The 21234-nt window shown below is 46.9% G+C and overlaps 1 protein-coding gene and 1 pseudogene across 1 annotated transcript; both read left to right on the forward strand.

Annotated features, from left to right (window-relative positions):
• Positions 1-4321: 4321 nt before the first annotated feature.
• LOC136550724 (uncharacterized) lies at positions 4322-9241 on the forward strand (annotated as a pseudogene).
• Positions 9242-11961: 2720 nt separating this feature from the next.
• Positions 11962-14015, forward strand: LOC136550725 (uncharacterized). The gene is made up of 4 exons (XM_066542324.1): positions 11962-12168; positions 12229-12589; positions 12911-13108; positions 13933-14015. Exons 1-4 carry the CDS (start codon positions 11962-11964, stop codon positions 14013-14015), a joined length of 849 nt encoding a protein of 282 aa, XP_066398421.1.
• Positions 14016-21234: the final 7219 nt, after the last annotated feature.

Here is a 21234-nt window from a genome sequence, read left to right on the forward strand (position 1 = left end):
GCGTTCAACGGCATTCTTCCGATCTCAACGGTCATCTTCTGATCGGACACAGCAGCTTCAACTAACCGGACGCTAGACCCTCAGCGTCCGGTCATTTACAGTAAGGTACCGACCTTGATCGGACGCGTCCGGTCGCACGTGATCGGACACAGCCCAGTGTCCGGTCATACTCCAGCTCCTGTGTCACCATACGTCAGCTAGACCGAACACGCCCTACCAGCGTCCGATCACTTCCAGTGCCAGCGTCCAATGCACTCAGTGAGACTCTATCTTTTCTGTGTAGGGCACCGGTGGCACCGTCGGACTGTCCGCACTCTACGGGCGGACACTCCGCCGGTGGAGTTTCTTCACCAAGTTGATCCACATCAACTCCAACTTCATCTCCTTTGTAAATGTGCCAATACCATCAAGTGTACACCACCATGTGTATGTGTGTTAGCTTTTCACAATCATTTCCCAAAGGATGTTAGCCACTCAACTTGCCACGCCACTCGATCCTAGCGACGATGCAAAGTTAGATCACTCGAGTGACACTAGATGACCGATATGCAAACAAGTTTGCCCCTCTTGATAGTACGACCATTTATCCTAAACCTGGTCATAAACTTCTCTACACACCTATGACCGGTGAAATGAAATGCCCTAGGTTATACCTTTGCCTTGCGCATTCCATTCCATCTCCTCCAATGTCGATGCAACACATGCACCAACATGATCAACAATGATATGATCCACTTCATATCATCATGTGATCATATTGGTTCATCGATCTTGACTTCACTTGCTTTTCACCGTTGTCTTCGTCCATCGGCGCCAAGTCTTGCTCAAGCTTCATCGCCACGCGGTCCATCGCTCCAAAGCCTCCGACTTGCCCTTCACGCTTGCAACCGGTCCATCAAGCCAAGTCTTGTCTTGATCTTCTCCACCTTGATCACATGACGCAATGTCATGTCTCATGTGCAAATCACATGTGTGAGCTTTGCAACATCTCCAAACCATTTTCACCTTCACGGCATATGTTGCTCACACATATGTACTTGTGGACTAATCACCTGTGTATCTCACATAAACACAATTAGTCCACCTAGGTTGTCACTCAATTACCAAAATCACATAAGGACCTTTTCAAGGAGGGGTGTTAGGCAAGGGGGGCCTCTATTCCCTTTACTCTTTGTCCTAGCTGCAGATTTGCTTCAGTCTTTGGTGAATAAAGCAAAGGATTTAGGATTGTTGAAGCTACCAATCCCTCTAAACAACAGCCAATATTTTCTCATAATTCAGTATGCCGATGATACTCTTATCATTCTAGAGGGCGATCCAAGACAACTTTACTTTCTCAAGTCTTTGCTCAATCAATTCTCTGAGTCAACTGGGCTAAAAGTGAACTTTAGCAAGTCCCTTATGTTGCCAATCAATGTCAATGAGGGTAGGTTGGATTTGCTATCTAGGACTTTTGGGTGTGCTAAAGGAACCCTTCCTTTTACTTATTTGGGGCTGCCTCTGGGATTGACTAAACCTAGAGTGGAGGACTTTACACCTTTGGTAAACAAATGTGAAAGGAGACTGGCTAGTGTCTCCACCTTCCTCTCCCAGGTAGGGAGGCTGGAGTTGACAAATGCTGTGTTCTCTTCATTGCCAAACTTTTACATGTGCACTTTCTCCTTACCTGCCACTGTGATCAAGCAAATCGACTAATTTAGAAAGCATTGCTTATGGAGGGGTTCTGATATTAATGCAAGGAAACAACCAAAGGCTGCCCGGGAATTAGTGTGCCAACCAAAGGACGAGAGGGGACTAGGGGTACTTGACCTGGAAAAACAAAATGAGGCACTACTATTGAAGAACCTACACAAATTCCTCAACAAGTGTGACATCCCTTGGGTCTCTCTGGTATGGGACAAGCTGTACCCAAATGACAAGTTCCCTAATCATACCATGAAGGGGTCCTTCTGGTGGAGGGAGAATTTAAGGCTGCTGACAACTTTTAAAAGTTTTGCCAAGGTAACTGTCAAGAATGGGGACAACTGCCTTCTATAGACAGATGTTTGGAAAGATGACTTGCTCTCCAACCACTTTCCAGAACTGTATTCTTTTGCCAAAAACAAAGCCCTATCAGTAGGCAAGGATATCTCTCAACAACAGCACATGCACCAATTGTTTCACTTACCCATGTCAGCGATTGCTTTTGATCAACTACATGACTTGAACCTGATCTTGTCAGCTGTTGAGGTGGAGGAAACCAGTGATGTTTGGCACATTGGATCTACCTCAAACACCTATTCTTCCTCAGTGGTTTATAGAATCTTGGTAGGTGAACAACACGTACACCCTATGCATAACTGGATCTGGGATTCCTTCTGTCAGCCTAAACATAAAGTATTTTTTTGGTCGCTCATTAAGGACAGGTTAAGTACAAGAAACATCTTGAGAAGAAGACACATGGTTTTAGATTCTTATAACTGTGTGTTATGTCAGCAGTCAGTTGAAGAGACATTGATTCACTTGTTCTTTGGATGCCCCTTTGCAAGGGACTGCTGGAGCCTATTGAACTTGACAGTGCAAGCGCAGGGGAGCCTAGCAGACATCTTGGAAAGTTTTAAATTACAGATGATCTCTCCTTTCTTCATGAACTCAATAATCCTTATGGGATGGACAATTTGGACCGCTAGGAATGATCTCATCTTCAAAGGGCTGCAACCAAGTTTTCAGTCTAGTTTGAATACTTTCCAAAAAGAAATTCGTTTGCTCATTTTCAGGGCAAAGCAAAGCTCTCTTCACTCCTATGAATCACGGTGCCTGAGGCTGTTGTAATTGCAGTTCTCTTCCTTATTTTCTTTATTTCTTTCTTTGTTTCTTGAACCCTGTTGTAACTTGCAGACCTACGGACCTGTTCTTTTACTTTTATTAAAAATCTCTGTAGAAGCTACGGCTCCTCCAGTTTCCTCAAAAAAAATGTTATATTCCTTTATTAAAAAAATTCTGGCATATACTATTTTAATCCAGTGCAAGACCCGTGCTTACCGCTGAGAGGTGACGTGATCCATGAGTATGCGCAGTAGCGGTCTTGTGACTTGCTGGAAAACGGGCTCATCTGCATTCCTAGCAGGCCAGGCCAGGCCTGGCCTCTTCCAATGCACTTATTGGGCTAGGCTACGGGCCTCAAGTTGAAACCAGACAGGTTGAGGCTGCACTACAGGAACTTGTTAAAACAACAAGGGAATGAATAATGTGTCAAATTCACTAAACATAGTTTTAAGTAATGTTGTTGTGTAGGGGAAAAGCAAAAAAAAAAAAGATACACGTGGATTCATGGTTTGTGTACTGGGGCCCACATGTCATAGGCAAAAAATATTGCCAGATGGAGGAAACTTATCTTTTAATATTATTAGGCATATATTATGTAGATATATTAGAAGAGAAGTGCACTCGTTTTATATAAATGAATGGTAAGAAAAAAAATCTCCCCCTATTTTAAATTTGATACAAGACGCTTTGTAGTTCTAGATACATCACTTTTACTAAATATTTAGACATAGTGTATATTTAAATGCTTATTAAACGTATACATGTTTGCACCACACGGTGCATGTTTCCTAGTTTAATAAAGACTGTGTTGCAACGGGAGAAAGGAGTTATCAAATGTTCACGGAAAACGGGGACGGGGAATGCTACATAACCACATTTTTATGAAATTTGAGAGCTATAATTTTTTTTTGATGACTGTGGTACCCAAAATATAAGCTAACGTTGGCAATAATATGACAATATCCAATTAAATTTATATTAAATTAAATACAGCCTTAATATATTTTTTCTCATGTTGCTAAGCAAAAAATTTGCTCGTAGATATAGCTTAACTTTAATTTTGGTATAATATGCATGTGTTGATACAATGAAAAATAAAAAAAATGAAATGTAAACACATTTAGTTCAACGGTAATGAAAAACAAAAAAAAAGAATGGAAAAAAAAGGAAATGTAACCGGGATGGGAGAGAGGTTGAGTTTCAGTAGGGCTGCTCCCTGGAAGCGGCGGCCGGCGCGCGGCGCGGGCGATAGCGCAGGGTCTAGTTTTCTTCTGAAACTGTGACAGGACTTGCGAGGTCTTCTCCATTCCCTATTCAACCGGATCCGATCCCATGGCGTCACTGATCGATCGGCTGCCTTTGTCCGATCCGCTTCCTGCTCTATCTAGATACTCCGCGACCGCGTCAATCTCCGTCCTCCTCCTCCTCCTCCATGGGTTTGGGTTGATTTATACTGTATTTGCTACACTACTCCTTGTTTATATTAGGAGGAAGCAAGAATTACTCCGTTGATTACACACGGCGACCACGCGATCCCATTCCCATGGCGGACGACGACGCGGCAGCTAAGAGACGACGACGGAGAAGCACGGGCATGGGCGGCATGTCAGCTCTGCGGAGCACCTCCAACACGAGGTCTTCTCCCGCGTGGGCGACGTCAAGGCCGTCTTCAAGTTCGCCGCGACGTGCTGCGGGTGGCTCCGCCACTTCACCGACCGGGCCTTCCTCCGTGAGCTGTGCCCGAGCACCCAGGGGTCAGGCCACCGCGCGCCTCCTCGGCGTCTTCCTACAGGATTTGTGCCAATGTAAACCCTAATAAAACCACCTCTAGCGTCTTTCCCCTCTCCCTCCTAACATAACCGCACTGCCGCCACTCCTCTTTCTTTGGTACACCCCACACCCACCCACCACCAGCCACCATAAGCTCCCACTATGTGCCCGCTCTTTCTACTACAATTGTCGTCCTTGCCTTCCCAATGTGCGCCGTCACATGATGTTTAATTCGCTACAGTTAGTAAGTATCACTACCATCTCTTTATTGTTGTGGATCTACTAGTCACTTGCTTCTCTGACACCAACTTTCCAACTATAGGTAACCACTTTCCCCATCTCAAGCATCATTGCCATGGTTTATCGCTGTGGATCAGCCTTACTCATTGCTTGGTTCTCCGTCGCCATCCTTTTGATTAAGGTAACCACTTTCCCCATCTACACTACTACAGAAAAGATTTTGCGAGACGGTGCCCTTTTATTATCTGAGGCAGGCAGTATAGGTGGACGCCTCCGTTAATTGGTGGGAGGGCTGCCAGCCGAGTGCCTGCCTCGATTAAAGATTAACAGAGGCAGGCAGATTTAGCTGTCCATCTCCGTTAATGCTCTAACGGAGGCGGTCGCTAAATAACCTCCTCCTAAAATCTATTAACGGAGGCTGACCTTCTAAAAATGGAGGCCATTTTTGGAGGCGGGCACCTTATAAGGCTCGCCTCCATAAATATACCGAGGCCCAGCCCAAAGCCCATAGCATACCACCTATCCGGCTTATATAAATAACAGAAGTTAGGGTTTCATGACTTATCTCTCTTAGCTCCTCCACCACCGTCCTCATGTGGTGCCCCCTCCTTTTCCCATGCGCCCTCCTTCTCCTATGCACGGCGGTGCCCCTCCTTCTTTCGTGCGCGGCGACGCCTCTTCCTCTCCCCTGTGTGCGGCGACCCTCCCCCACTCGAGCTGGCAACAGCGTCCCTCCTCCACCAAGCACGACGGTGGTGCCAGTCCTCCAATCTGAGTAGGCTGCGGTGGCGGCGCCACTCCTCCACTGAGCATGGCGGTGCCGCTCCACCCCAAACGGCGGATCCGGCTCGACGGCACCCCTTCCTGATCCCAGAAGGCAGATCCGATGAGTGGCACTTCTTTCCCACTCCTAACGACGGCGGATCTGGTGCTAGAGGATCAAATCCAGTGGTGGTGTGACCAGATCCGGTGGTGGAGGCGCGGCGCGGGGCTTGGCCCTTCTCCGGCGGTGGCGGTGGCGTGGGACTCGGTCCTTCTCTAGCGGTGGCCAGATCCGGCTAGTGGGCTAGGAATGGGCTCATCGGCGGGCTCGGGAACGGGCTCGCTGGTGCGTGTTAATAGGTTAACCAAGGCAGGCAAAGCAACCGCCTCCATAGGTCTGTATTAATGGAGACCTTTGGACACAGGCGGTTGTAATGCTCGCCTCCGTTAACCGATTTTGCCTGCCTCCAGTAAGTTTTTTGTAGTAGTGCCAAGCGGCATCTTCATCTAGTGGCCAATGTTCCAAAAGACGCTATTAGGCGCTCGCCTAGGTGCGCTTATGCGCTAGGCGGATGGGGCACCGCCTCGCTTAATGGGGTAGGCTGAGGATAGGCGGCGTGCCCCTAGCTAGATCCAGAGCTCCGTTGCTTGAGGGAGTGACGGCGGGTGGCGTCGGAGGCAGCGAGCGTGCCCAGGAGAAGGCTAGTGGTGGGCGGCGGGCGCCCGATGGCCGGTGGGTGATGGGAGCGGCTGGGAGGAGAGGCAGAGGTAGTGGGCAACGAGCATGGCCGGGATGAGATAGAGGCAGTGGTCGACGAGCACGGCCAGGAGGAGGCAGAGGCGGCGGGCAACAAGTGCGAGTGTGCGACTGGAACTAGGAAGAAGCGGATGGATAAGGTTGGGAGCGGGTAAGGTGGGCTGGACTCTTGGATGGGCCTTTTTTTCCAATCTAAGTCCATTGTTCTGGTTTATTCTTTTCTTTTAGATGCAATATATATAACCGGGACGGGAGAGGTTTGGAACGGGAAAACCGGAATAGAACGTAACCGGATTACCGGAACGGGAGTTTCAGTAGGGTTACTACTTGTTTATATACTCCGGGTCGACCTCCGTGTTAATTCTTATTGTAGGAAGAATTACTGCGTTGATTACACCCGGCGACGACACCATCCAAATTCCCATGGCGGACGACGACGACGCGGCTGCTAAGAGACAACGACGGAGAAGCACGGGCATGGACGGCATCTCGGCTTTGCCTGAGCACCTCCAACACGAGGTCTTCTCCTGTGTGGGCGACGTCAAGGCCCTCTTCAATCTCGCCACGACATGCCGCGGGTGGCTCCGCCGCTTCACCGACTGGGCATTCCTCCGTGAGCTATGCCCTGGCAGCCAGGGCTCGGGCTCGGGCCACCGCGCACCTCCTAGGTGCAAGGTTTTTATACCAGTAGGAAAAAAATTTCGGTCCCCGACGATAAATATGAAATTTCGGAAATTTTGGAAATATCGGGTCAAATTTAAATAAATTCAAATTGATTTTTTAAAAAAATTTAGCACCATTTCACTAGAAAAACTCTCTAATCCATCATCCATCACAAATTTATATAACATCGACGAAATAACACAATACATCACCACGGTAATACAGTGGGCTGACGGTGGGTGAGCTGCATATGCTAGTGCCATCGAATGTGTGAGTGAGGAAATTAAATAAATTTGAAGAAATTTAGGACTTTGATAAGACTAGAGGATATGTAGGGTTATTTTAGTGTGGTTTGGTGTACTTTTGGAGCGGAAGATGAATTTAACTGAATTTTTTTACCGATATAAATTTTTTTCGAACCCTAGCGAAAAAGACGATATTTTGAAAATTTCGACGATATTTCGCCGAAATTGTAAACCTTGCCTGGGTGTCGTACAGGACAAGTGGTTCAATAGCTGGGAGAAGGCGATGGTGCAGGCGCGGATGTCGATGATGGCGGCACCGCCGCAGCAGCGCGCGTCGTTGTCGGCCTTGGCGCCCGTCTTCTTGCCGGCGCGGGGCTTGCCGCTCGGCCCTGCAGGTCGTGCCCTCACCTCCTTCGTCGGCGGCTGCGACGACGACGGCACCTTGGACTATGCCGAGCCCCTAGCGGTGCGCCGCGGCATCGTGCTGCTGTGGCTCGCACCCCGCACGCCTGAGGAGATGGACGACTGCCACCTGTTTGGCGTCTGCAACCCCGTCACTGGCGACCGCCACGTTCTCCCGCCATTGGAGTGCAGCCGGCGCCTCGTCGGTTGTAGACTGGTCAGCTACGCTATCATCACAGCCGCCGCCGACGACAGCGGGAACGGGAGGCCACCGCGCTGGACGTTCTCGCAGCTGCTCGTCATCACCCAAGATGGAGATCTTCCCAGGGGCGACGTCGACGCGGCGTACCTGCACTCGTACTCCGCCGCCACGCGCCGCTGGAGCGCGCCCACCAGGTGCCTGGACAGGTGCGTCTTCTCCCTGGTGGGCGCCAGATCCGCCGTCGTCCACCGCGGTGCGACGCACTGGCTGTGCGTCGACGATGCACTAGTAGAAAAACGAGTTGTAGTCCCGGTTCTCAACCCCTGTAATCCGGGTTTTAGAACCGGGACTACGAAATTGGGACTAAAGGTCTTGATTTTTAGTCCCGGTTGAACTGGGACTAGAGGTGTTTATTGGGTAAAAAAAGTTACAGTTGTGGAGATTCGAACCTACGACCTTCCACTTCAGCTCTCGCACGCGTTACCATCTCACCTACCACCACACATCTTACTTAGATAAGATACTCTTTCCTTTTAAATTTAGTTTGGAGACACCTTTAGTCTGGGTTTGAGACACAAACCGGGACTAAAGGTATCTTTAGTCTGGGTTCGTGTCTCAAACCGGGATTAAAAGTCACACTTTTAGTCCGGGTTCGTGTCTCAAACCGGGACTAAAGATTCTCGCACTTTTAGCCGTTGGGCAGGGACCTCTAGTTCCGGTTGAAGCTAGCAACCGGGACTAAAGGTTTCTCTAGTCCCGGGCACGAAAAATACCGGAACTAAAGCCAAATTTTAAAGTGAATCAAATGTCGTTTCTCTACTAGTGATGACCACCGCACGTGGAGGCGACGGCCGAGAGGAGGCAGAGGCGACGGCGACGACCACCAACTGTACTGGCTCAGCGTGGACGTGGCCACCGCGCGCGTCTCCTTGACGAGGCTCCCCGTCCGTGTCGGTGGCAAACAGCTCCTCTGCGTCAACGGCGTCGGCAGGCTCGCGGTCGCCTCCGTGTATCCTCTGCACGTGACTGTTTGGACTCAGCCACCAGGCGGAGCCGGAGACGACGACGACGACGACACCACCCCTGCGGTTGCTGCGGTGTGGCCCCGCACTTCTTTTAGAGTAGCCCCGCAACAGCACCACCATGACAGGTGGTGCAACTTCAACCATGGATCGTCGTCGTTGCTCGCGTTGTTCAGGGGCAGCGGCGTCTTCATCCTCGACCTCGACACCGAGGTGATGGAGAAAGTCTTCATCCTCGACTTCGACAACAAGGCCAAGCGGCATGTGACGTGTGTGCCCTATGAGATGGATTTGGTGGAGTTTTTTCACGCTCCAGCTTGGTGGCATACGAGAGCGACTCGGAACTACTATCTCAGAAACTGAATCTCCATAAATATTAGTACTCTTCTTTCGTGATGATGCATTTGATATGTATTCTTTTCGCACTCTTACACCTATTGTACCCTAATTTAGCCATTTGTTGTCATGGTTTTAAAGAAAAGATATATTGTGACATGGTTGCAGCTTCTGTTAATAGTGGTTACACTTGTTTCTTTTGGTTGGATGTTTGGAATATTTTTTTTAATATAAATGGTAGGAGCTCTGCCTTTCAATTAAGAAGGAAAAGAGAATTTTAAGATACAACGTCTCCTAGGCCGTGAACCCGCTATGTAGTCAAGGATTGGCTTTGCCACCCGACAGCCCTTACACCATGATTGCAATTACACTACCGTAGGTGATCACCCAAAAAGCCCTTCTATACTCCTCTAGATTTTCTTTAATGCGGGTTGCTACTTCCTGAGCTGTTAAGAACTTTTGATCGAAAATTCTTTGATTTCGTTCCTTCCAAATATTCCACATGGTGTAGATAATCAATCCATTGAAGTGTCGTCTTTTATCCTTTGTTACAGATTTTGCCGCCTTCTCCCACCATTTACCAATATTATCAAATTGCACCAGGTGAGCAGCTTGAAGAATATTGAAATTCTTCCCAGTTGAGATTTGGTTCCACACCGAGATGTTTGGAACAATCACGTCCTGTCCCTACAACTACCACAACTTTTCTCATTTGCTAAGGACCAAACTATTACAGTGCAACAAGTATGCCAAGCTCGGAACTTGTATGACCTTTTCCATCTACCTCTCTGTCAGAAGGAGCTTTTCAGCAATATCAGGAGCTGGTTGTGGTTCTAAATGACCTCCTTCTACAAGCAACCCTAGACCAATGGACATATATTTGGGGTTCCTCCATCTTCACCACAAAGAAAGTTTATAATCATCTCATCGGTTCGCCACAGGCCCATTCACTGTTCAGATGGCTCTAGAAGTCATGCTGTCAGAACAAGCTAGCGCAAGGTGTGCTACTAGCTTCTTCTGCGAGACCGTTTAGGATTAGCTATGGTTGGTGGCAATTTGGTTGTCGTATGCATCTACAGGTATCTGATGGAAGAAGTTGAAGATGTCAGTTTGGACAAGTTTATAGCAGAGATGATAAGATATCATTGGGGACAATGTCATCTTCGAGCAATAATTGAGTTTTATGCCCGATGGAGTTATATTGCCATGGCTAATGCACTACTGGAGGTAATCATCAAGGAGAGTCAATTTTTATTAAGATGATATTTTTAAGTATACAAGTTTTACTAAAAAATTAGGGCCAAAGGAGGCTAATTTGGGAAAACCGGTTTTGGATCTTCTTCAAATTGTAAATTGGATTTTACCATTATGTTCCTCTCATTAACATGGTCGAAATGCATATATAGAACGTCAAATTGGAGTTACTACTACAAAAAAAACATTTCTAGGGGCGGCTGGTAACCCTTTGTAGGGGCGGTTTGCCCAGCCGCCCCTACGCAAGGGTCTCTACAAATCATGCATTTGTAGGAGCGGTTCCCAGGCCGTCCCTACAAATCGTTTTGTAGGGGCGGCTGTAGTACCAGCCGCCCCTACAAACAGGTATTTATAGGGGCGGTTCAATCTAGAATCGTCCCTTCAGTACGTTTTCCCCCAAAAAAAATCAAATTTACAATTCAAAATCGCGTTGCCGAACATCCCACGACCGACGTTCCGAACCGCGTTACAACTTCAAAAAGATCCACCAGTGGCGATTTCCAAAATTGCCCGGGTTTGGCTGATTGAAACTGAATTAGAATTGTATTTTTACAGAGATTTGAATCCCTTATGAGATATAAAATACCACCCCACCCTATGTTTATAAAGGGCCACTATCTATTGATTTAAATACAATCGTACAAATCAATCTATAACTTTATATGTCAACATGTTTTTATATATAATACCACCCCGCCCTACTTGTTGTTGATCCTTTGATTTGACAATCAAGGTTGGTGCCCTACACCTGCCGGGCAACCTGGGGCATCCCACTGATGTTCACGTCCTGATAGGTCCCTTCTGAGTGAGAGTTTCAATGGTTTTTAACTAGTTTATGCGAAAACTTGTCGTTCTTGGACATATATAAGGACAATAGTTATTTTTTACTACTTGCCTTCTAAACTTAGTTGTTCTTTCACCATATAAGCATAATAGCTACCATTTTCTGGGCAAAAAAGAGAAAATAGGCTAGGTCGATACCTAGAGCCAGCTAGACCGGTTTCTATCACTCTGTTGGTGTAAGCTCGATGTACACCGATGAAGCTAGAGCTGCAGTGAAGCTGGTGAAGTGGAAGCAGCAGCAAGATTTGAAATCAAATGTTGGCGGGAGCAGTTGGAGCGTGGCTGGAGTGGGGTGACCACGCCCACGGCGTCGCACGGCAGGAGCAGTTGCTTTGTAGCTAACTTGTATCTTGTGTAGCAGTTTACTTTCTTAAGTGTGTGTGTGTTTACGCTACTGATATAAGTAGCCTGATGTAAGAGGAGTGGGTTAGCGTCTCAGAACAATTGTAATTGTGTTTTGTACTCCTTGTTATCCAGAGTGAAAAAGGGCACTGTCTCCCTGGCGGTTGCCGAGGGTGTTCATCGTTAGTTCATCGTGTTCTTGTGCAAATCTTGATATTTAGGCTTAGCCACCATGTGATATTGCTTGTGATTGTTAATCCTATGCTAACATTTGGTATCAAAGCCATCAATCACTTGCAAAGCGTCGTGTGATCATCCATGGGAGACCGGAGCGTCGGCAATGGAGGCGGAGGCGGCGACCGGATCACGTATCCGTCGCTCACCGCAACCAATTACACCAGTTGGAGCATCCGTGCTCAGGCAATTATGGAGGATCAAGGCGTTTGGGAAGTCATGGAGCCGCCGGAGGGGACGTCCGAGCAGGGCGCGGTGACGGCGGCGGCGGCGAAGACGAAGGACAAGAAGGTGCGAGCACATTTGCTTTAGTGTCTGCCTGATGATCTCCTAATGTAAGTCGTGGAGAAGAAGACTGGGAAAGAAGTCTGGGACTCGCTAAAGGCGAGGTTCGTCGGCGAAGAGCGGGTGAAGGAGGAGAGGCTGCATACGCTGAAGAGTGAGTTCGACGGATTGAGGATGAAGGAGGATGATATGATCGATGGGTATGCGGGGATGTCAGTGAGGTATGCCAATTTAGGTGGCACGTTGGATGATGCCGCATTAGTGAAGAAGTTGTTTGACACTGTGCGGGAGCGCTACATCAACGTGGTCACCAGGATCGAACAATTTTATGATCTCAAGAAGTTGGCGTTTGATGAAGCTGTAGGGCGCTTGAAGGCGTATGAGGAGCGCACCAAGCAGGGAGCGACGGGTGCGAGACCTGACACCGGTCAGGTGTTACTGACATAGGCTGAGTGGGAGGCTCGGCAGAAGCGGGTGACCGAGGGGGTGTCCGGGAAGAGCATATCTCAGGACGGCGGAGGCCGTGGACGGGGGCGAGGACGTGGTGGTGGTCGTGGTGGACGCGGTGGTCAAGCCGATTAGGCCAAGGAAGGCATTGGGAGTGGCAAACGAGACAAGAGCCACATTCAGTGTTTCAAGTGCCATCGGCATGGTCACTATGCCAATCGGTGTCCGGGGGAGAAGAAGGAGGTGGCTCATCATGTCAAGGCGGTAGATGTGGAGCTGTCAGTGTTGCTCGCGGAAACAGAGGAGCCAGTACTGCTCGAGCGCACGTCTCATCAGGTTCAGGTGGGAGGCACCCTGAACTTTGACATGGAGCAGCTGAAGCTTTTCTTCACCGGTGATGAGGGATCCACTAGGGAGATCTGGTACGTGGACAATGGTGCCAGTAACCACATGACGGGAGATCGCCTGAAGTTCAGATATTTCGACCAAACATTCACTGGTAAGGTGCGGTTTGGGAATGGGTCGGCTGCTGAAATTCAGGGAAGGGGATCTATCTTGTTTCAGGGGAGAACTAGGGATCAATGGGTGCTCAGAGATGTCTATTTCATACCTAAGCTTATAGAGCTAATCTTATTAGCCTTGGTCAGTTGACTGAGATTGGTCATCGTGTTGTGATGGATGATGATGAGATTAGTGTTACAGAGAAAAACTCACCTAGAATGATCATGTGTGTGCAAAGAACTACAAATAGACTGTACAGGATAGAGCTAAAAATTGTTGAAACAACCTGCTTATGCGCCTATTCTGGTTCACAAAACGTGGATTATATTGGGAGGCTATGGGTCTGTTTGGTACAACTTATAAGCTGTTTATGGTCGAAATAAGCTGAAATCAACAGTCAAACGTCATGTTTTTCTGTAACTTATTCTGGCAACGTTTATTTCCACAGCTCCCGTCTGTACTAAAAAGCAGAAGCTAAATTAGATCCGCTTATTTTGACGACACTTTTACTCTATTTATGTAGCTTATCTGGGAAGCGTTTCCAGATAAGATATAGCAGACAGCGCCTATTTCTGAGCTAATCCTAACGATGGATTGGCGCCGAACCAGCAAGCCTGAAAAAAATCCCCGGCCGGGCCTTCCAGTGTACAGTAACGTTCTCAACATGTGCACGCACAGCAACATCTTCAGAACTAAAAACCCAGTGCATTGCATGGATACGATGGAGCTGACTGAGATCATCATCATGTTTATTTGTCGGCAGTTTTGCTCATCATGACGTTGACATTGACTGTTTTCACTGTATCTATTTACATTTACCAGCAGAGCAGATGATTGACCGACCATACGGAGGAGATACAGACGGGGTAGAGCAGCACAAGCCGGCCGGCGACGACGATGAATGAGCTGGAGACGACGACGTGCTCGTCCCTCGTCAGCCTAATCGATATGGACCCGGCTGTGGTGGATCGATCGCAGTCGCAGGACAGCTGGAGAGGAGACGGCCGGACGTCACAGGCGTAACTGTCGATCCGTCACATGAGCCAACGGCCTATCCTATCCATACACTGCAAGATAACAGCACAAAATATCACCTGAAAGATATTTAGAAATTCCGCAAACTTTACAAAAAGAACCTTGTCGGATGCTGGACACAGCGTCTGACGAAAGGACGGCCTAGGCTCGTGCTCCCATGCGTACAGACGGCTTCGTCCACCACAGATCCGCTGCGCATTGTGCGTCCAAGGCCACGCACACACACCGATCGTGGGAAGGTGAGAGGAGTGGTCTGTCCTAGCTTCTCTTTTTCCAAGAACGAGCAAATCGACTGAAACTTATAAAACCCATATAAATTGAAATCAAATCTAAAACTTATTATTCGAACTTTGTTAGGTTCCCTTTGATAAAAACATATGTTACACCTTGAGTGTTCGCTGTAGATGTTTTTTTTAAACCTTTAGTGTTTTTTTTAGAAAATTATTGTGCTCAATAAAAACATGTAATCCTATTATATTTTATATCATTTTGAACATGTTGTCATTGCTCATTTGACATAATTGTGATAGTATGATCCATTATTTACCAAATAGCAACACAATAGTATACAAAATGGTATTCATGATTCATCTTAGCTACATACAAAACATTAAGCAGCTTGCCAGCGAGCCCCTGTCACTAGATTATACAATTACATCATATTCTAAGCTCTTGCAGAAGACCATCTATCTATGGGTTGGACATGCCCTTGGAGCACAGTGATTCTACTGTTTGAGTTCAGGACCGTCACGTATTGTGCTAACACGCGTCGTGTTTATGGGTTACGGCGAGGCCTCTTATTACGTGGGTTCTTTGTCAAATTTTGCTCTCGATGTTAACGGACGCACGTCGCATTACCTCATGCGTGCCACCATTCCCATATAGGTATCTGATGAGTACTATCTGACATCACAGCCACCATTCCCATATAACGTAAGCACAGTGATTCTACTGCTTGAGTTTCCGGACGGTTACTATGGATGAAAACGGATTCGATACGAACGGATATCACTCATATTATATTTGTTTTCATATTTCTGTTCGGATTCGGACATGGATAGTGTTCAGATATATATACGAATACGGATTGACTCGGTTACGGATACGAATAATGAGTATCGAATACGGTATGAATCGGATTCGGAGAAGGTCGGATACAAATATCTATTCGGATATTGAGTAAAAACAGCATATATATATCCAAGTGGGAACTTATATATGGGCCAGCTAGCATAGCTAGGGCTATAGAGGATTGGGCCGTTTGGGCAAGAAGTAATATTTTGGCCCAATTCCAAAAATCACAATTCGAGAAAAAAAAAGCAAAAAATTATTGTTTGAGGCCCTAAACAAATTCAAATGAAAATGTTGTAATCAACAAAGTTTCATAACTTTTTGGGATCTAAAACTTTCATTTTGCTTGTTTCTCCATCTGAGATTCTGAGGTCGTTTGAAAAATCCAAATTTTAAATTTAAGAAATTCAAACATAGTTTTCCTTGACAAGATGATTTTAAATAAAAAAGTTTTCAGCTATAAAGTTTCATAAATTTCTGAGATCTACAACTTTTATTTTAGTCATTTGTTCATCCGACATAGTGGTAGTAACATTATTCACGAATCTCACACATCTTTCTTATAGTTTATGAAACTATAAGAGAGAGATGTAAATTTTGTGAACAATGTTACTACCACAATCTCGGATGAATAAATGACCAAAATAAAAGTTGTAGATCTTGATGAGTTTTACAACTTTTATGTTCATGACTTTTTCATCTGAAGTCATTTAATGTTTGAAAATGACGTTTGAAGTTGCTATTTTTTGAAATTCAAAATTCAAATAGATAGAATACAGTCACATGAAAAGATGAACACAATAATAGCTATAAGAACACAATAAATTGATAGAACATGATTTTAGAAAATTTTAGAAAAAAAATATCAAATTTGAAGTTAGTACGAGGGAGAAAAACTAGTTACAAGTTTTAGCCAAAGATTAAAAAGAGAAATAGGCGTTCTTTAACCATTTCGAAATTGAAATTCAAATAGCATTTTGAAGCACTAAATGATTTCAAATGAAAAAGTTGTAAACAACAAAGTTTCATAACTTTTTGAGATCTACAATTTTTATTTTGATCATTTCTCCATCCAAGGTCGTTTGAATAATATCCGGATAATATCCGTTTGAATAATATTCGGATATATCCGATACTTAACCGGATTATCCGATATCCGCCGGATATCGATGATATTACATTCGTATTTGATATCCGCCTAAGATATCCGTTTTATTATCCGTATCCGAAAAAAATTACGGATATCCAAGTAACTATCCAGATAAGTGTTCATATTTGTTCGGTCGAACGGACGGTCGAATAAATATTCATACCGTTTTCATCCATAACTGTTACTATGCTAATTAACACGGGTCGGGTCGTGTGTTACGGGTTACGGCGAAACCTTATTATTACGTGAGTGATTTTTATTTAATTTGCTCTGGATTTTAACGTCCGCACGCACGGCGCACTACCACATGTCCACACATGCGTGCCAACGTATATATGTGACCACTGACCGACCTCATCACATCACAGTCACAGCACGACTTGTATTATCACATAAATTGGTGGGGCCCCGGACTATAGTAGTAATGGTGGCGTACGTAGTATTGTACGGAGTGTATACACACACGTGTATATATATATATATATATATATATATATATATATATATATATATATATATATATATATATATATATGGAGAGGCTATTCAGCAGCCGGCTACAAAATAAGTTATTCTGTAGCCACCTCTATTTACCATAATTTTATATACTAATTTACCATAATGTCAATACATATTTACGATAGTTGGATTACTATAACACATGGAAATATTTACCATAACGTTATAGTAAACCACTTAGTAAGGAGTTACTGTAAATCTCGTAAATTAACATAGTAATTATCGTAACTCAAAGTGGCTACAGAATAAGTTATTCTGCAGCCAGCTATAGGATAGTAGTTCTATATATATATATATATATATATATATATATATATATATATATATATATATATATATATATCGTTTTGCTATATTGCACGTGAGTGCATTATGTGTACAGAATGCACCTAGGCCAACCGTAATCGACCCAACTAACCCACTAATCAGGCGCGGGCCACACACCTCTACCCTCTCCCACGCCAACATCGCCCCACCACGTAGCGAGGTAGGCACACAGCGAGCGTGTGAACCAGTTGCAATTTGTGTACGATGGAAGTTGTAATCAGTTGAATGGATGAGTTGCAATTTGTGTACGACTGAAGATGTAATCGGCTGACGGGCTGAGTTAGAACTTGTATACAAACTGAGCTACAACCAGCCGTCCAGGGTAATTGCAGCTGGCCAACCCAACCGGAATGCAACTGGCCTACCACCAAGGTTGCAATTTATATACGACGAAAGTTACAATTGGTTGAAGGGATGAGTTGCAATTTGTGTACGACAGAAGATGCAATCGGCTGACGGGCTGAGTTGGAACTGGTATACAAACGGAGCTGCAACTAACCGTCCAGGGCAGTTGCAACTGGCCTACCACCAAGGTTGCATTTTGTGTACGACGAAAGTTGCAATCAGTTGAAGGGATGAGTTGCAACTGAGGGGCAACGCCCGGGGCCTGTACAGGCGCATGGGGTCTCGGGAGATACAGGCGCGCGGGTTAACCGGGTCGGACTCCACGCCGGTACGGCTCGTGCTCGCCGCGCTCCGCGCGTCTCATGGCTCGCGCTCGCGGTCGGGTGCATTTGCTATACAGAATGCACCCAGGTGCATTTTAGCCTATATATATATATGCGGTAGAATATATTATTCTACACCACAAGCTAAAACTGACTAGAAAATAAATACTGAGTACTACTTAACAGCGTTCAGTATCATTCAGTACTACACTCAGCACCACTAAATAATACTAAAATATGACTACTGAACGATACTGAATTTTGTTCAGTATAATAGCTTGATGTAGAATAGTATTATACACCTAGGGTATAGAATAGAGCGTGCATACACACACACATGCTATTCTACGCCAAACTGTTGTACTGAATAGAATTCAGTATTGTTCAGTAGTTGCGTGTCAATATTATTCAGTATTTTCGGAGTGCTGGGTGTAGTACTGACTGATACTGAATGATGTTCAGTAGTACTCAGTATTTTTTCAGTTCAGTTTTACCTTGTGGTGTAGAATAATTATCGGGGACCAATACTAGGGTACCCAAAGAGGAGAAGCTAATAACCATCAAACGTTGATGCTTCCGAACAGACAAGAACGCAACTACACTTCTTGCCTAACGACCGAAGGTTGGCTCCGCCTCGCCCGACCCCAGAGGGCTGGACTCCGCCTCGGCCGACGTCTGGGGGAAGACTCCGCCTCGCCCGACGTCTGAGGGCTGGCTCCGCCTCACCCGACGTCTAGGGATAGACTCCGCCTTGCCCGACCCCTGAGGGCAGACTCCGCCTCGTCCGATGTCTCAGGATAGACTCCGCCTCGCCCGACGTCTAGGGCAGACTCCGCCTCGCCCGACGTCTGAGGGTAGACTCCACCTCGCCCGACGTCCTGGGACAGACTACGCCTTGCCCGATGTCTATGCGCTACTCCTTCATAACTACATGTGCAGATAAGGCGGGTCACTCAAGTCAACCACAATACCGATGACTATACCCTGCACGCCAGTAGGAAAGTACCATCAGGATATGACAAGACGGGCGCTTTAAGCCCTTCTAGGCATGTCAGAGCCCAAACAGCGTTGTGGGCACCGACATTTGTCTTATAGTGTTATGGGCGCTGACATTTGCGCTCGAACACGAATCCTAATGGGGACATACGACAACCACTAGGTCCAGGAGGACACTCATGTCATCTACAGTACGAATGTGAGGCCTCTATGCCGTCTGCTCCCTATAGGGTCGCGATTCGGCACCCTGGTGCGTCACGCTGCCTGCCGGGGCAGGATAGGACGTGACCACTTGCTGAACGAAGCCAAAGCATGGCCCTATCAGAATCAGCGAACATGCTATCCCTAACACTGTCTGTCGTGTCAGGGGGACTCACTCAGAGGAAAAAGAGGACCCAGCATCGTTGAAGGATCTCCTTGGCCTCTGGTTTTTCTTCCTTCTCTCCTTTGTAAATCCCTGCTTCCCCTTGGTCTATAAAAGGGGAAGGCAGGGCACCCCACTAAGGGGACGGATCAATCCAACACATCACGCACTATATCACACATAGTTGAGCCGCATCAAAGCTCTTAGTACTCGTTTGACCTTTCCATCTGAGACTTGGGACCTATCCCTCTCTCGCCTATTTGTACCCCCTACTCGAACCTTTTAGTGCAAATAACATGAGCAGCAACCATGAACTAGATGTAGGGATATTCTGCCTGAACTAGTATAAACCTTGTATCTTTTTAGCACACCATCCAGGCCAAACACGCAATAATACAAATTTACTCTTTGGTGCTTACTCAAAACACCAATAGTTGGCATGCTAGGTAGGGGACCTTTGCACATTCTAACATTAACACTAGGCCATGGATGGCTAGCCACAGTATCAGCTGGGTCCTGGGCACACACGTGCGCTTCGGGGACCTAGACTTCATCATCATGGTGGGAGGAGAGTTGTCATTGGCACACGCTGCCATCCGACCTCTCCTCAACATCGGCCTTGACTATGAGAGGCTTAGGCGCTGACTCGACATCTCCTTGGGACCCCAGTCGTCTAGGGAGGGCCAGCACCACCTCACCTTCTCTGACACTAGGGACATGGCGTAGCTCATCGGAGGGGAACCCCTCTCTCCAGAACATCCCATGTGTAGCGTCCCGACAACGCTTCTATTTGGTCTCCGCAACACCGCGGCGACCGTCGGCCACCTTGTGGCAGCACATGATCCCGTCCCCCATGGACAACGAGTTCATGGGGGTGATCGAACATACCATAGAATCTCTCCATGACCTCCTCATAGAGGAGCCGAGGTTGCCCTCTAGATCTGACTCTAGTAGGGGGAGCCATCACCCCTCTCAGGAATGCTTCATGATGGGTACCCTCGAGAGACACATCAAAAGCGTCTCCAAGGAGGAGGCTACCTCAGCAAACAACCTTGGCAACGAGGTCAAGGGGGAGACAGTGGCCCCACCTCGTATGGGGGTAGAGTAGCTGAAAGCCCAACACCGAGAGATCGACGAAGCATGACTCTAGCTTGAGCGAGAATGCGTGGAGCTCGATCGGGAGATCGAACGCCATGGAGACGGTGGACGCGCCTATGCCATGGCCTACATCGTGAACCAGAGGATCATCACCGACAATGAAGGCCTCCCTCGCTTCATCTGGGCAAGCTAGAACATCGCTGCCATGATAGCCTTGCTCCATGGCCTTCAGAGGCTGCGACGCCTGAGGATCGTCGTGCCCACCGCGAGATTCACACACTACTCAAGCGCGCGGCAGTGCAGTAGGCCAAAATCTCATTGTCTCGATGATGTGAGCTCGATGCTAGCCAGCGCACACCATCAAAGTGACCCGGTAGGGACGCGTCGGTTCACCAGGGACCACAAGGAAGTAGGCAGCACACCGTGGTACTAGTGCATCGACGTCTCGACCGCAACCGTGACGCATGCAACACCCTCGATGCCCGTAGATAAACCTATGATGACCTAAGAGAGGGAGCCAGATGTGGCTATCACCCTCGACGTGGTGGACGCTACGACAGTGGCGAGGACTGAAGCCCGAGCCCTGGCCTGCCGGGGCCTCAGGCCTTCGACCAACACATTCTCAACGCTGCCTTCCCGCCAAGGTACCAACCACCAACCAATATTCCAAAGTACTCTGGGGAAACAAACCCTAGACTATGGTTCAAAGACTATCGGCTTGCCTGCTAAGCCGGTGGTGTAGATGATGACGATTTCATTATCCGCAACCTTCCACTATTCTTAGCCGATTCAGCATGGACATGGTTGGAACACTAGCCGTCCAACAGAATCCAAAGTTGGGTGGACATGAGGGAGATCTTCATGGGAAACTTCTAGGGCACATACAAGTTCCCTAA

This window comes from Miscanthus floridulus, chromosome 4 (genome assembly GCF_019320115.1).
Source record: "Miscanthus floridulus cultivar M001 chromosome 4, ASM1932011v1, whole genome shotgun sequence".
NCBI classification, from domain to species: Eukaryota; Viridiplantae; Streptophyta; class Magnoliopsida; order Poales; family Poaceae; genus Miscanthus; species Miscanthus floridulus.

Bases quoted from the DNA above. Each gene is read 5' to 3' on its own strand.
- LOC136550725 (XM_066542324.1), top strand. From the start codon at position 11,962: ATGGGAGACCGGAGCGTCGGCAATGGAGGCGGAGGCGGCGACCGGATC. The intron at 12,169-12,228 runs GTGCGAGCACAT...GTCGTGGAGAAG, and splicing joins CGAAGACGAAGGACAAGAAG to AAGACTGGGAAAGAAGTCTG. The intron at 13,109-13,932 runs GTAAGGTGCGGT...TACATTTACCAG, and splicing joins TTTCGACCAAACATTCACTG to CAGAGCAGATGATTGACCGA.